Consider the following 15,382-nt stretch of genomic DNA (forward strand, 5'->3'; position numbering starts at 1 on the left):
TGATAAGCTGATCACTCACAGAAGGCGGCTGCCGGGTGATCAGCTGATCGCTCGACCGCCGCGCGAGAGAGATTGATTTGAATAATTAAACACAAGATTTGACCATGCGCGGTGAAATCAAAAGGATTCCGCTGCTCAAAAAAACATTACATGCTACGTTCCTGCCACCCGATGGTCAGTCGTTCCACCACTGATTAGTTGCGTGGCGGATGCAACGCAATGGCATCAGTCACAATCCGACGCTCATACAAGTCTACGGGAAACAACGGAATCCGCCAAACAAATTGCGTTGTTTATCAGAGCGGTGGATTGTGACGGATACTAAATAGCGGAAATGTGAACATAGCCTAATGAGTGTGCAGAGGGTGGGAAGAGGGCGGGGCTGGACAGTGAGGCCGGGTGGGGCCAGCTCTGACTGTGAGGTTCGGCATAGGAAGTTTTCATGTTTGGTTGAGCTGAAGGTAAATAACCTGTCTGCAGAGAATGAAGGAATAATTCAAGAGGAACAACAGTTAGGAAACAAAAAAAAAATATAGGGGTGATTTAGGCTACATGCGCACACTGCGTTTTTGTCGCGTTTTTGCTGCATTTTTTTGGTGCAGTTTTGTTGTCAGAACTTTCTGACCTCTGACTTCCCAGCAAAGTCTATGAGAAGTCAGATTTGTAATGTGCACCTTGCAGTTTGTCAACATTTTTTTTGTCAAAAGTTTGTGACAAAAAAGATGCAGCATGTTTATTATTTCTTGCGTTTTTGTCAACATTTGTCACCCGTTGAAATCAATGAGGGCATCAAAAAGGCAAGGAAAAATGCATGCTATCAAATTGGTGCATTTTGCATGAGTTTTACGTGCGGTTTTGTCAACAGAAACGCAGCTCACCAACTTAGTTCCAGAATGACAAAATCAATGCTGGAGTGAATTTGACATGTCGGAGCCTGTGTTGGTTTCTCTGTCTCTCTTGCACTCTCTCTTTCTCCCCAAGCAGTAGATACTCACCGATCACGGCTGTCACACTGCTCCCCCGCCTCTCATCTTCTTTCGGACCTGCTCATTAGCCTCATACATATTGACTCCTTCCCCCGTCTGTGATTGGCTGGTTGCAGTCAGACGAGCCCCCATGCTGAGTGACAGCTGTCTGACTGCAACCAATCACAGCTGCGGTGGACGTCTCTACATAGAGCGACTCTCTTCAGTGCTGTACTATCAGCGGAGGAGTACTCGAACTGTGACAGCAAACACCTGAGTGATGACACCGCTGACACTCGGGTGGTTTGCTGTGACAGCTGGAGGACATCAGGCTTGAACCGCAGTGAACCCGTGATGTCATTGCTGCGACACCCGCCGTACTGCGGGAGCCATAGCTGTGATGTCAGGAATTCACCCTAGTTTATTCTGATCGCTGCGGCTCTGTACACACTCAACATTCACAGCTAGCAGCCATGCTGTATGAGCGCTGGCTGTGACAGGACAGGGATGTAGCAGAGCTGGAAGCGTCGTGGGACTTCGTGTGGATTACTTCGGACCTCGAGGGGTGTTTTGGGGGTTAATAAAGTGGTGAAAGAGGGTGGCTTTTTATTTCAAATAAAGGATTTTTTTGGCTGTTTTGATGTGATGTGGGGTGTCTCATAGACGCATAACATCACTAACCTAGGGCTTAGTGGCAGCTATGGTCTGCCATTAACCCCTTATTACCCCTATAGCCACCGCACCAGGGCAACGGGAAGAGCCGGATCCAGCTCCAGAATTGGCGCATCTTATGGATATGACACTTCTAGAGCGGCTGTGGGCTGCTATTGTTAGGCTGGAAAGGACCAAATAACGATGGCCCTTTCCACCCTAATATTATCAGCCCCCAGTTGTCTGCTGCACCTTGGCTGGTATTAAAAAAAATGAGGGGATCCCACGTCATTTTTTTTAATAAATCAAATCATTAAAAAAAACAACGTGTGGGATCCCCTCTATTTTTCATAACTAGCCAAGGTACAGCAGACAGCTGAGGATTGCAGCTGCTGCTGTTCCTGTACTGTATATGAAAAATGTGGGGACCCCATGTTATTTTTACCCCCAGCCCCCCCAACAAAAAAAAAACAGCTAACCAAGCTGGCTATTCCTCTATCAAGCTATTCTGTTATTTCTTTCCATGTATTCTTTCTGTTCTTTCTTATTATCTAATCTATATGTTCTTATTATCTATCTATCCATCTATCTATTCTTTCTATTTTTTCTATCTATCATGTATTCTAGCTATCTATCCATTATCCTTTCCTATCATATTTCGTTTCTCCTTCAAAAAAAGCTGTGAGAAAAAAACGCACTAAAAACGCACCTACATTTCAAGCGTTTTTGGGACATTTCCAGGCTCTCTCTGACAAGGTGCAGTTTTGGTTGCAGTTTGTGTGCAGAAAAAACTGCAGCGTGCGCATGTAGCCTTATATGACAATACAGCACAGAATAGCTTACAAAAAATGTTTGCGCTTATGTCGGACAACTCCTTTAAAGAAAAAAAATTGAATAAAACTAATGTACCTTAAAAAGAAAGCTTTCAAAAATACAACATTGTTGACTAAAACAATTATAAAATGACGGAAAAATAAGCATTAGGGCATCCAAATTGTGAAGACAAAACAATGAAGGAAATCCCATTGTCATAATGTACCACACTAAGTGGATCCTGCCACGCCTGCTTCTATCCCTGCTGAACTGACTCTGGGGCCGCACGGGGGATATAGGAGGCGTAGAGGCCATGCATGGATTGGTCTCAGGTGCCACACGGCTCTGGTAGCAGAAGCGTCCATCTAGAACCTTCCACATGACTTTTCCTTCTGTCCCTGACTTTTACATTATTTATTTTACAGCTTTGAAATTCAGGGAAAAAATATGCAGAACGCTGCAGACACAATGGAAAAAGGAGAAATGGATGTGCGGAGTGATGAACGGAGTAGAGACCTTTCCACAGGTAACCCTCCTCAGTGAAGAGTCACCATTAAATAACAAGGAGAACAGTCACATTCCCAGCTGCAAGGAGAAAATGAAGTTACATTTTCCCTGCTGCCGCTCGTATACAGTTACCGATGAAGTGTGGGAAACAGTAACACTTACCGCTCACAGGCTGTCAGCCAAGGAACAAGAGGGTTGATTACTGGGCGCTCAGTATCTAGTGAGTGGTGACTGTTACAGCCTCTCCCACTGTGCTGGTGACTGGAAGTGAGCAGCTGCTGGGAGAATGTAACTGAAATTTCTCCTTGCAGACACTGTCACAATTTCTCCGCTGTCTTGGACGCAGTGAGTGACAATTTTGCCTCCCTATGGAATCAGGGCCGTGCCAAGCTGTTAAGCCTGCTTTACACGGTACGATCGATTGTGCGATTTCACAATCGATCGTACCCGCCCCCGTCCTTTTTGCGTCACGGGCAAATCGCTGCCCGTGTCGCACAAAGTTAGTAAACCCCGTCACACATACTTACCTCTCGTGCGACCTCGCTGTGGGCGGCGAACGTCCACTTCCTGGAGTGGGAGGGACGTTCGGCGTCACAGTGACGTCACACGGCCGCCGGCCAATCAGAGCGGAGGGGCGGAGATGAGCAGGATGTAAACATCCCGCCCACCTCCTTCCTTCCACATAGAGCCGGCGGCGGCCGCGGGAGGCAGGTGAGCTGCTCATCGTTCCCGTGGTGTCACACGGAGCGACGTGTGCTACCACGGAATCGATGGGCGACTAAAGTAACCGATATTATGGAACCTAACGAGCAGTACCCGACTCACGATTTGTGAGCGATACTGCGTCGCTAGGAGGTGTCACACAGGCCGGCATCGCCAGCGATGCCGGATGTGCGTCACAAAAACCGTGACCCCGACGATCTATCGCCCGATAGATTGCCTGGTGTAAAGCAGGCTTTAGTTTATTGAGCGTCAGCTCAACTGTCCAATCTGAAACTGGGAGGTGCTTGGTTTCTTCAGGGGATTCCCTATTCTGAGTGATTGATCAGTTACTTAGCTGAGTAGTTAGTCCCAAAACCATGGTATCACGGAGGTGCCAGGGTAACTGGAGAAGGGACCCCCCGAAATGGGCCCTCAGACTAGGGATCTTGTGCTGTCCCTTTTCCCAGGGGTAGGCTTGATGGTATCCAAGTCTGGACTGCCAGCGTAACACTAACTCCTGTCCAAAACCTGATCTAACATCCCTCTCTCCCCCACTGGGAAAGGAGATGCAAACCCCACAAAGGATCGCCACAAAGACCGGAATCACAGGAGCATAAATTGAAGGTATCATCTGCAGTAACAAGTAATATCTCAAACCTTAAATAGGGAGAAGACAGCTGAATAGAAAGTAACCCCCCTCTCAAGGAGCCACAAACCACTCCACAGGACTGGAAAACAGTGTAAAAGACTCAGCTGAAGCTGAGCAGCTAGTTTCACGTTGCTTGTGAACAGTCCGTCGCCACCGCGGCTCCCTGCGAATGTGGGCCTCGGTTATCTGTGCTGTGTTCTGATCTATAGCTGCCAGACCTTGGGCCTCCTCTGACCATCGATTTGCCCATATCCGCTATCCTCCTGATATTCTGACCCCAGAGCTGACTACGCCTTTGTCTTTCCCCTTAGTTCACGGCATGCTCTCTTTGAACGTTTGACAACCCTGCCTCACGGCTTGTCCGTGCAGTGACTAACGTCACACACTGTTCTAATAAACCAGATAGATATCATTTAAATGCTAGGTACTCAGATTACCACTATATCTGCAGGTAAACAGTGTTTTTGTAGCTGCCAGGTTTTCTTTAACTCCTTCTCGATATGTAACATATTATTACATCCTATTACTTTTTGCGGGCTCAAAAGCTGAGTCTCCATTATTGCCAACAGATGATGCCTGAGTTATTCAGTGGAGGTAAGCTTCACCCACTGCTGTTAACTTTTTGATCTTTGATAGCAGCATTTGCAGCTCGCAGCCTATGGGGTACAATGTTCCACATATCCAACGCCCCCAGCAACATTTATCATTGGGTGTATATGGATCGCCATAATAGCTGGGGGTCTGCTAAAGACCCCTTGCCCTATATAAGGGTACTCCTATGATCTCCACACCTAGATACATTCCTTCAGTGGTGTAGATTTCAAAATGACATAATTTTTGGGGTGTTTCCACTGTTTAGGCACATCAAGAGCTTTACAAACATGACATGACATCCTCTATTTCAGCCAATTTTGTTCTCCAAAAGTCAAATTGTGCTTCTTCCCTTCCGAGCCCTGCCGTTGACCCAAGCAATAGTTTTACACCATATATGGGCTATCAGCGTACACATGAGAAATTGCACAACAGAATTACCGTATATGGTCCATTTTCTCATCTTACCCTTGGGAAAATGAAAATTTGTGGTTAAAGCAACACTTTTGTGGGAAAAATTAAAATCTTTATTTTTTTCCTTCCACATTGCTTTTAATTTCTGTGATGCATCTAAAGTGTACTTTGGCATTGCATTACTGCTGTAGGAATATTACAAAAAGGGGATAAATGCATTGCTAACGTGAAAAATGAGCAAAAAGACATAGGTATTGCGTTACTGCTTCAGAGATATTTGCAAAGAGAGATTCTTAGCTTATGTATTGGCAAATCCATGTGAGCCCGATAACCTCGACAAGGTGATCTCATTATATTGGGAACCTAACCTTAAATGCCTCTATGTGTGATTAAAAATCTGCATGTCTGCTTCCTGGCTAAATAAAATGGTGGACACACGCTAGCTATAGGGCAGAGTGCTTGGTCAGGTGCTTGTCAAGGTTAATTGGGCTCACATAGATTGGTCAATACATAAACTAAAACATTGTTTAAAAGAACTGAAGTCTTCAGTGGTGGATACCTTTTTAATGGCTAACTGAAAAGATGGAACTAAAGACACTTCTGAAGAAACGTGCACAACTGGACAGCGACATATTTTTCTCATCCAAATGCAAAAAGGAGAATCTGATCCTCAAAGGACTCTGGATTACAAACCCAATTCTACATACCTACAATACCCATTATGCACAAAACCTTTGTCACAGCACTTCTGAGAGACTTTAGCCTGCTTTACACGTTGCAATTTCGCATACGATATCGTATGCAATTTTCAACGCCACCATCGTATGTGCGGCACGTTCAGTTTGTTGAACGTGCCACACAAACGATTAACCCCTGTCACACATACTTACCTTCCATACGACCTCGATGTGGGCGGCGAATGTCCACTTCCTGGAGTGGGAGGGACGTTCGGCGTCACATCGACGTCATGCGGCAGCCGGCCAATAGATGCGGAGGGGTGGAGCTGAGCGAGACGTAAATGTCGCGGGCGGAGTGGCGCGCTCGCTACGCTCGGGTCCGGGGCTTCTGCTGCAGCTGCTCGGTGGCTCGAGCGGTGGGCCGGACCCGGGGACTCGAGCAGCGCTCCTCGCCCACGAGTGAAAAGGGGTGGTTTGTTTGGGGAGATAGTTCGTGACGCCACCCACGGGTCGTGGTGATGATGGCACCACCGCTGCTGGTGACGGGGATCCTGGGAGCGATGGTAGGGAGCAGCTAGGATGTCGTCCCCTCCGTGGGTAGGGGTTGGTGTTCCCGGGGCCCGGTGGTGATACGGGGAGGCTGGATAGCTGGGGTGCAGGGTTGCAGGGACAGCATGGCGTGGTGCCGGATGGCACTGTTGTACTCACTTAGACAGAAAGTCACAAAGTCTCTGGTAAACCAAACGGCTGGATGGACGGGTCCCGCAGCCGGCTGCAGTGTTTTTCCCCTGACCCCGGGTTGGTATTGTGAGTCCTTTCCTGCACCTTCTTGTACGCTCCTCCTGTGCTCCGGTTTCCAGCTGGCTCCTCTGTTCGGTACCGGACGGGCCACCACCCTGTCCCGGCTATCTACGGTTCCACCAAGACTGTCTTCCTTGCCCCTGCAGACGGCCACTACCGTTGATTTCACATTACATTTGTTGATCTCCCTAAGGTCAACAATGCTTGCTTAAGTAGTCTTTTACTAGGCATTGCCCCCACTAGCCAGATTCCTACTCCACACTGATGAGGGGCAAATACCCCGAAACGGCTGTCTGTGGATGGATACCATGTTTGGTATAGGTGGTCTCCTTGACTGGAGACTGCCCTTCCTGTGGTTGTTCCTTCCCGATGAAAGACCTGGCTAGTTTCCTGCCAGCGTTGAGAAACACGTGATGGTGTCTCCGCGGCTTTCTTATTTGCATACTACCGTCTGCCTGACTGGCTACACGAGGGTCCTAGGCTCCAACCTAGGCCCCAGTCTGCGTCTGCCTCTCTGCACACCTCCTCACCCTTCCTCTGCCTGGACTTGTCTGAACTTGTTTTCTGCCTCAGGCCAGCTAGACTCCTCGGTGGGCGTGCCCATCTGCATGACTCCGCCCACCTGGTGTGTCTGTCTGAACCCGAGGGAAGAAATCAGGTCTCACTGGGGATGACTGCTGTGAACTGCTGGGGGTGGGGGTGTGTGTGTTGTTACCTGTGACCCCTGGCTAGTCCAGGGCGTCACATAAACATCCCACCCACCTCCTTCCTTTCGCATTGCTGGCCGGGAGCCGCAGGACGCAGGTAAGATCTGTTCATCGTTTCCGGGGTGTCAAACACTGCGATGTGTGCTAACCCAGGTACGATGAACAATCTGACGTTCAATTCTAGAGAAATGAACGACGTGCGTGCGATGAACGTTTTAACGTTCAATCGCAATCGCACATACCTGTCACGCTACAACATACCTTACGATGCCGGATGTGCGTCACTTAAGATGTGACCCCAACGACAAATCGTAAGATATATTGTAGCATGTAAAGCGGGCTTAAGGAACCACCTTTTGCATGTCTTCTACAGCATCAAGAGTAAAATCCAGAGGGAATTTGAAACACAAAGGAAGACACTTCCAGAAAGCACAGAGCAAAAAGTACAACAATACTACTACAGACTACAAACTCTTCTGATCCACAACAAGGAAAAGAAACTACATAGACTGCGCCTCAATTCTGGACTTAATACAAACAGGTTGATAATAAAGCTAAAACCTGACAACTTGGACAACCACTCCATTCAAGACACAAAAGCATGTAACTGTATTATCAATCTCTCGGATTATAAACGAAAGAAAGTGGAACTTGCTGTGCTTTCTAGGGGATTCTCATTTTGTCCTAATAAAGCTCTAGACAAAACTGAACTCTGCAGCGACATGGAAGATTACTTCAGGAGACTACGTCTGAGGGAATATTTTAACGATGCAGATCTTTCAGAATCCACCCAGACTGAAGGAAGACGGATCTTCACAACCATGAAAAGGTCAGATTGGACACCTCCACCAGGACGCAACCCTTATTTGGATAACTATATAGACACTTTCAGACATTTGGTAAAATCCACTATCCTAGACACACACAGGAGGCAACCATCCAACATCAGTGCCCAGGAGAGAAGGGCCATAAAATCTTTGAAAACCAACAAAGAAATCATCATTAATCCTGCAGACAAGGGGGGTGCAATAGTCATGATGAACAAATCAGACTACATGAATGAAGCACACAGACAACTGATGAACACACGCTACTATAAAAAATTGGAGTCTGACCCTACACAGGACTATTATAAGGAACTTAAGAAGTTGGTCTCTTGTCTGCCTGACATATCCTCAACAGCTGATGAACTGATACCGGTAAGTCCAAGAATAGGCACATTCTACATGCTTCCCAAAATTCACAAATCTGGAAATCCAAGAAGACCCATCATTTCATGTGTGGGCACTGGGCACCCTAAACAAGTCTCTGGATGGTAGACAGTATCCTTAAACCCTTGGTAAGGGATACATCCAGGACACTACTGACCTATTGAGAAAACTATCAGCAATAGGTTCTCTACCACAGGGAACCATCCTTGCCACCATGGATGTGGAATCCTTGTATTCTAATATTCCACACCAGGATGGATTGAATGCCTGCAAAGTCTTCCTGGAAAATACAGGAACTGATGCCGATTCTGTAGTGAAGCTTACAAAATTCATCCTCACCCATAATTAGTTTGCATTTGACAATAACATATATCTACAGGAGACTGGGACTGTAATGGGAAGCAAAATGGCACCACAATATGCAAATCTTTTCATGGCCAAGCTTGAGAGTGACTTTTTATCCTCTTGTCCTATCAGGCCTCTGGCCTACTACCGTTACATTAACGATATTTTAATCATCTGGACAGTCTGAGGAGCAGCTGAAGACCTTCCATGAACACTTTAATCCGTTTTATCCCACCATCAACCTAACACTCAACTACTCCTGCACTGAAATCAACTTCTTGGACACCATCATTAAACTACGGAACAATGAAATAGAGACATCCCTGTACATGAAGCCAATTGACTGTCCAACATACCTGAAATGGGACAGTTTTCATCCAAAACACATAAACTATTGTATACCGCCAGTCTATCAGGTACAATCGGATATGTTCCAACAGTACAGATAAGCTGGGTTCACACATAGCGACAGCGACGTCGCTGTTACGTCACCATTTTCTGTGACGCAACAGCGATTTAGTAAGTCGTTATGATCGCTGCTTAGCTGTCAAACACAGCAGACAAAGCAGCGATCATAACGACACGCGTCGCTGTGGAAGCCATGCTGCACTTGGTAACTAAGGTAAATATCAGGTAACCATTACCCGATATTTACCTTGGTTACCAGCGCACACGCTTAGCGCTGGCTCCCTGCTCTCCTAGCCAGGGTACACATCGGGTTAATTACCCGATGTCTACTCTGGCTACGTGTGCAGGGAGCCAGCGCTAAGCGGTGTGCTCTCATGCTGCCAGTGCCGGCTCCCTGCTCACGTAGCTGGAGTTCACATCGGTTAATTAACCCGATGTGTACTCTGGCTGTGTGCAGGGAGCCGGCACTGGCAGCGTGAGAGCGGCGGTGCTAGTAACTAATGTAAATATCGGGTAACCAAGGAAAGGGCTTCTTGGTTACCCGATGTTTATCTTGGTTACAGCTTACTGCAGGCTGCCAGACGCCGGCTCCTGCTCCCTGCTTGCTTCAGTTCGTCGCTCTCTCGCTGTCACACACAGCGATGTGTGTTTCACAGCGGGAGAGCGACGAGCAAAAAATGAAGCAGGACATTCAGCAACGAGCGGCGACCTCACAGCAGGGGCCAGCTCATTGCTGGATGTCACACACAGCGACAGCGACGGAAGTCGCTGCCACATCACAGAAAATGGTGACGTAGCAGCGACGTCGTCTCCATCGCTGTGTGTGACACCACCTATAGAGACAATCACCTTGAGGGCCTCAGAAAGACCTTTATGAATCAAGGCTACCACCCAAGAACAATTGAAAACCAGATGACAAGAGCCACGAGAATATCAAGAAACCATCTCCTACATTATAAAACTAAAGAAGAAAACAACCGGGTCGCTCTTGCAATCACAATCCACATCTGGAGGTGTTAAGAGGAGCTACACGGAAACCACAACTATTACTGCAAAAAGATGCCCAGTTAAAATCTATTTTTCCAGCCCCCTCACTTCTGTGTTTTAGACAGCCCCCAAATCGAAGAAGCTTCATTGTCAGAAGCTCCCTGTCTTCTCCAACAACTACAAGAACACTTCCCTTCAACCAGAAAAAATGTAAGACCTGTCAATTTATATTGACAACGGACAAGATAAAGATTCCCAGATCACATCAGGACTACAAGATCCCAGGTACCTTCAGCTGCACCACAACCAATGTGGTGTACTTAATTATATGTACTAAATGTAAACAATAAATAGCTACTGGGTAACAATTCACTGGGAAATGAACAATGGTAGCAAAGTGAAAAATAGTCAATACGCCTAAAACATAGCCTTTAATATTCCATTAGTAAAAAGGTCAGAAAAGGACCTAATGTTAAAAAAGGACAATACAAAAATCAATAAGAAAAATATAGCCAGAGAAATATATAATGATCCGATAATCAGACCAACTGACTAATCTTAAATTCACCTTATAAAAAATGATGTGAATATTGTATCCAATACTGAAACATACCGCGAAAACAGCGGTGATAAGAACATAGGCGCGCTCTGCCCAGGCTTTTCCTGGTCTTGATGGAATAATTGTGCCATATTGTGTGGGTCATTTTTTGACCGGAAATTTGGAGTTTATCTCTCCCCTGATGATATAAGAAACGCGTTGGGATAACTATGCACATCGCTGGATACATGTTTGGAACCTGTGGGGATCCTGAGTCATGTAGTTAAGGACCAGGTTATCTTGCCTTTGGTAGCCATTACAACCCAGCACTAGTGCTTCATCAAATAGGGAAAGGGTGACACGGCAGATGGGGTAAGACCGTTCCTTTTCCTATGTTCTTATCACCGCTGTTTTCGCGGTATGTTTCAGTATTGGATACAATATTCACATCATTTTTTATAAGGTGAATTTAAGATTAGTCAGTTGGTCTGATTATAGGATCATTATATATTTCTCTGGCTATATTTTTCTTATTGATTTTTGTATTGTCCTTTTTTAACATTAGGTCCTTTTCTGACCTTTTTACTAATGGAATATTACAGGCTATGTTTTAGGCGTATTGACTATTTTTCACTTTGCTACCATTGTTTATGTACTAAATGTCCAACTGGGGTCTGTATGTAGGGGACACAGGACAACAGCTCAGGACAAGGATGAATTCTCACCGCCACACTATTAGAGACAAAAGGATAGATCTACCTGTGGCCAAACATTTTTGTAACCCAGACCACAGCATCATGGACATGAAATTGCTGGTATTGAAAGGTAACTTCAAGTCCCAGAGAGATAGGAGACTATGGGAGTACAAACTTATGCTGACCTTTGACACATTCAGAGCAGGAATGATGAATGTGTCTCATGGATTCATGTCTTTTTACATCAATTAAGAGATGTGCTCCTCAGACCATCCAGGGGCATCACAGCCCTGGACCAGACCTCAATCAGAGGTCAATAAAACTTTCACACTGAACTGCAACAATATTTATGGCCACAGCAGTTTGTCCTCTTGCCATAGTGATAGTTCTGCTTCACATAACTTGTTTTATTTACTGCCCCATTCTATGTCCTGTTGTGTATAAATATGTGACTCTTCAGATTTTGTGTTATATTGAGCCTGAAGAAGAGACCTGAGTAGTCTCGAAAGCTTGCTATTATTACCATCTTTTCAGTTAGCCACTGGAGGACTGAGGACTTCAGTTCTTTTAAACAATTTTTTTCTCTACTGGCTAACACGGTACAAAGATCTATTTTACCTGTACATAAACGAAGAATCTCACTTTGTAAATATCTCTAAAGCAGTAATGCAATGCCTATGTCGTTTTACTCGTTTTTCTCATTACCTATGTAATAATCCCTTTTTTCTAATATTTCTACAGCAGTAATGCAATGCCAAAGTATCCTTATATTATAGAGTGCCACTGGATATACTTTTGTAGATATGTTTTATTGAATGTCGTTTTGAGCACTTCGAAGGGTGCAGTTTTTAAAATGATGTCATTTTGGGTATTTACTGTCACATAGGCCTTTTAAAGTAGAACACTACACACTTTAGAATTTGTATGGATTTATGTGTGTCTGTGTATGTTTGAGGTTATATTATTAAAAGCTTATAACTTCAATTTTATTTATGGCAGATGACGGTACCAGGAGTTCCACACAGAATGCTAAGGGAAGTGAAAGTAACAAAGAAGCAAAGCCATATTCATGTTCAGAATGTGAGAAATGTTTTACTCAGAAATCAAAACTCATTACACATGCGAGAATTCACACAGGAGAGAAGCCTTATTCATGTGCAGAATGTGGGAAATGTTTTACTCAGAAATCAAATCTTATTACACATGAGAGAATTCACACAGGAGAGAAGCCTTATTCATGTTCAGAATGTGAAAAATGTTTTGTTCAGAAATCAGATCTTGTTACACATGAGAGAATTCACACAGGAGAGAAGCCATATTCATGTTCAGAATGTGGGAAATGTTTTGCTCAGAAATCAGATCTTGTTACACATGAGAGAATTCACACAGGAGAGAAGCCATATTCATGTTCAGAATGTGGGAAATGTTTTGATCGGAAATCAAATCTTGTTACACATGAGAGAATTCACACAGGAGAGAAGCCATATTCATGTTCAGAATGTGGGAAATGTTTTGATCGGAAATCAAATCTTATTACACATGAGAGAATTCACACAGGAGTGAAGCCATATTCATGTTCAGAATGTGGGAAATGTTTTGCTTTAAAACCAAATCTTGTTAAACATTTGAAAATTCACACAGGAGAGAAGCCATATTCATGTTCAGAATGTGGGAAATGTTTTGCTGACAAATCAGATCTTATTACACATGAGAGAAATCACACAGGAGAGAAGCCATATTCATGTTCAGAATGTGGGAAATGCTTTGCTCAGATATCAAATCTTATTACACATGAGAGAATTCACACAGGAGAGAAGCCTTATTCATGTTCAGAATGTGAAAAATGTTTTGTTCAGAAATCAGGTCTTGTTAAACATGAGAGAATTCACACAGGAGAGAAGATATATTCATGTTCAGAATGTGAAAAATGTTTTGTTCAGAAATCAGGTCTTGTTACACATGAGAGAATTCACACAGGAGAGAAGCCATATTCATGTTCAGAATGTGGGAAATGTTTTGATCGGAAATCAAATCTTATTACACATGAGAGAATTCACACAGGAGTGAAGCCATATTCATGTTCAGAATGTGGGAAATGTTTTGCTTTAAAACCAAATCTTGTTAAACATTTGAGAATTCACACAGGAGAGAAGCCATATTCATGTTCAGAATGTGGGAATTGTTTTGCTCAGAAATTAGATCTTGTTACACATGAGAGAATTCACACAGGAGAGCAGCCATATTCATGTTCAGAATGTGGGAAATGTTTTGCTCAGAAATCAGATCTTGTTACACATGAGAGAATTCACACAGGAGAGAAGCCATATTCATGTTCAGAATGTGGGAAATGTTTTGATCGGAAATCAAATCTTGTTACACATGAGAGAATTCACACAGGAGAGAAGCCATATTCATGTTCAGAATGTGGGAAATGTTTTGATCGGAAATCAAATCTTATTACACATGAGAGAATTCACACAGGAGTGAAGCCATATTCATGTTCAGAATGTGGGAAATGTTTTGCTTTAAAACCAAATCTTGTTAAACATTTGAGAATTCACACAGGAGAGAAGCCATATTCATGTTCAGAATGTGGGAAATGTTTTGATCGGAAATTAAATCTTCTTACACATGACAGAATTCACACAGGAGTGAAGCCATAGTCATTAATAGATTGTCTGTTTTAGTAAATAGTGAAAGTCTATTAATATCTGTTAATAAAGAGTTCATTTTATGTAATTACGGTTGTGTACTTTTTATAATGGATCATTTAAAAATAAAATAAAAAATAAATTTTTATTTTTATATAGCGCTAACATATTCCGCAGCGCTTTACATACATCAGGAACACTGTCCCCATTGGGGATCCCAATCTAAGGTCCCTGTATGTCTTTGGAATGTGGGAGGAAACCGGACTACCCGGAGGAAACCCACGCAAACACGGGGAGAACATACAAACTCCTTGCTGTTGTCCTTGGTGGGATTCGAACTGAGGACCCCAGCGCTGCAAGACTGCAGTCCTAACCACTGAGCCACCGTGCCGCCTGTTTCCAAAAAATTCATCTTTTTACACATTTTTAATTTGATGGAGAAATTTATTTTTTTTTGGTATAGCCAAGCTGTATGCTTTATTCATCCATTTGTATATTGCTTGAATGAGAGCAGAATCCATTTAGTTAAATCTACACTCCATTTTGTTTTTGTGTAAGAGCCTGTACTGTGTCTCCCCTGGTGTAATGCAGCAGAGACCCCTCTGTTTACTTTGGATAAGGGCTTATATAGTTTCAGTTTCTTTGTTAAAAGTGAAGTTCAGGAATGTGAAACTAAAAGTTTATATAGTCTTATAGAAATTAGTGATGATGATGTAATCTTTTATTTGTTTGAAACAAAGGGAGAGCTACTTCTGATACTTTATTGTCTCAGAGGGGTGTCTGCTATACATACATACATGATCTTTATAATTTAATTAGGACGACTCACGCAAAATCTTATATGTCCCATGCTGACTGGCAACAATAAATCTGGTGCCTGAACAGCGACCCCCTATTTCTGAGAACCGCTGATCCAACCACCTTGCCTTCCTCAGAAAGACAACTCAAGCTGTATCAAAAGGTAAGAAGCTTATTCTCACAATATTCGAATTTGATACGTGGACAATTTAGCAAATTTTACCACCTGCAAAGAATGGAGAGGCTGTAATTTTTATTGTAGGTAACTTCAA

At 44.0% G+C, this 15,382-nt stretch overlaps 2 protein-coding genes across 2 annotated transcripts in view; one reads left to right on the plus strand and one right to left on the minus strand.

The window, feature by feature from the left end:
- LOC142258692 (uncharacterized) overlaps window positions 1-14,324 on the plus strand; it is a 28,710-nt gene extending 14,386 nt beyond the window's left edge. Inside the window, exons 3-4 of the mRNA XM_075331316.1 lie at window positions 2,855-2,955; window positions 12,661-14,324. Of these exons, the coding sequence (XP_075187431.1) occupies window positions 2,877-2,955; window positions 12,661-14,324 (1,743 nt within the window). The 5' untranslated portion in view covers window positions 2,855-2,876. The remainder of the gene's footprint in view (window positions 1-2,854; window positions 2,956-12,660) is intronic.
- The window catches only part of LOC142258709 (uncharacterized), a 243,094-nt gene that overhangs the window by 65,421 nt on the left and 162,291 nt on the right, over window positions 1-15,382 (minus strand). The gene's annotated exons all lie outside the window — the stretch shown is intronic.

Source organism: Anomaloglossus baeobatrachus, assembly GCF_048569485.1.
Source record: "Anomaloglossus baeobatrachus isolate aAnoBae1 chromosome 3 unlocalized genomic scaffold, aAnoBae1.hap1 SUPER_3_unloc_1, whole genome shotgun sequence".
Taxonomy (NCBI): domain Eukaryota; kingdom Metazoa; phylum Chordata; class Amphibia; order Anura; family Aromobatidae; genus Anomaloglossus; species Anomaloglossus baeobatrachus.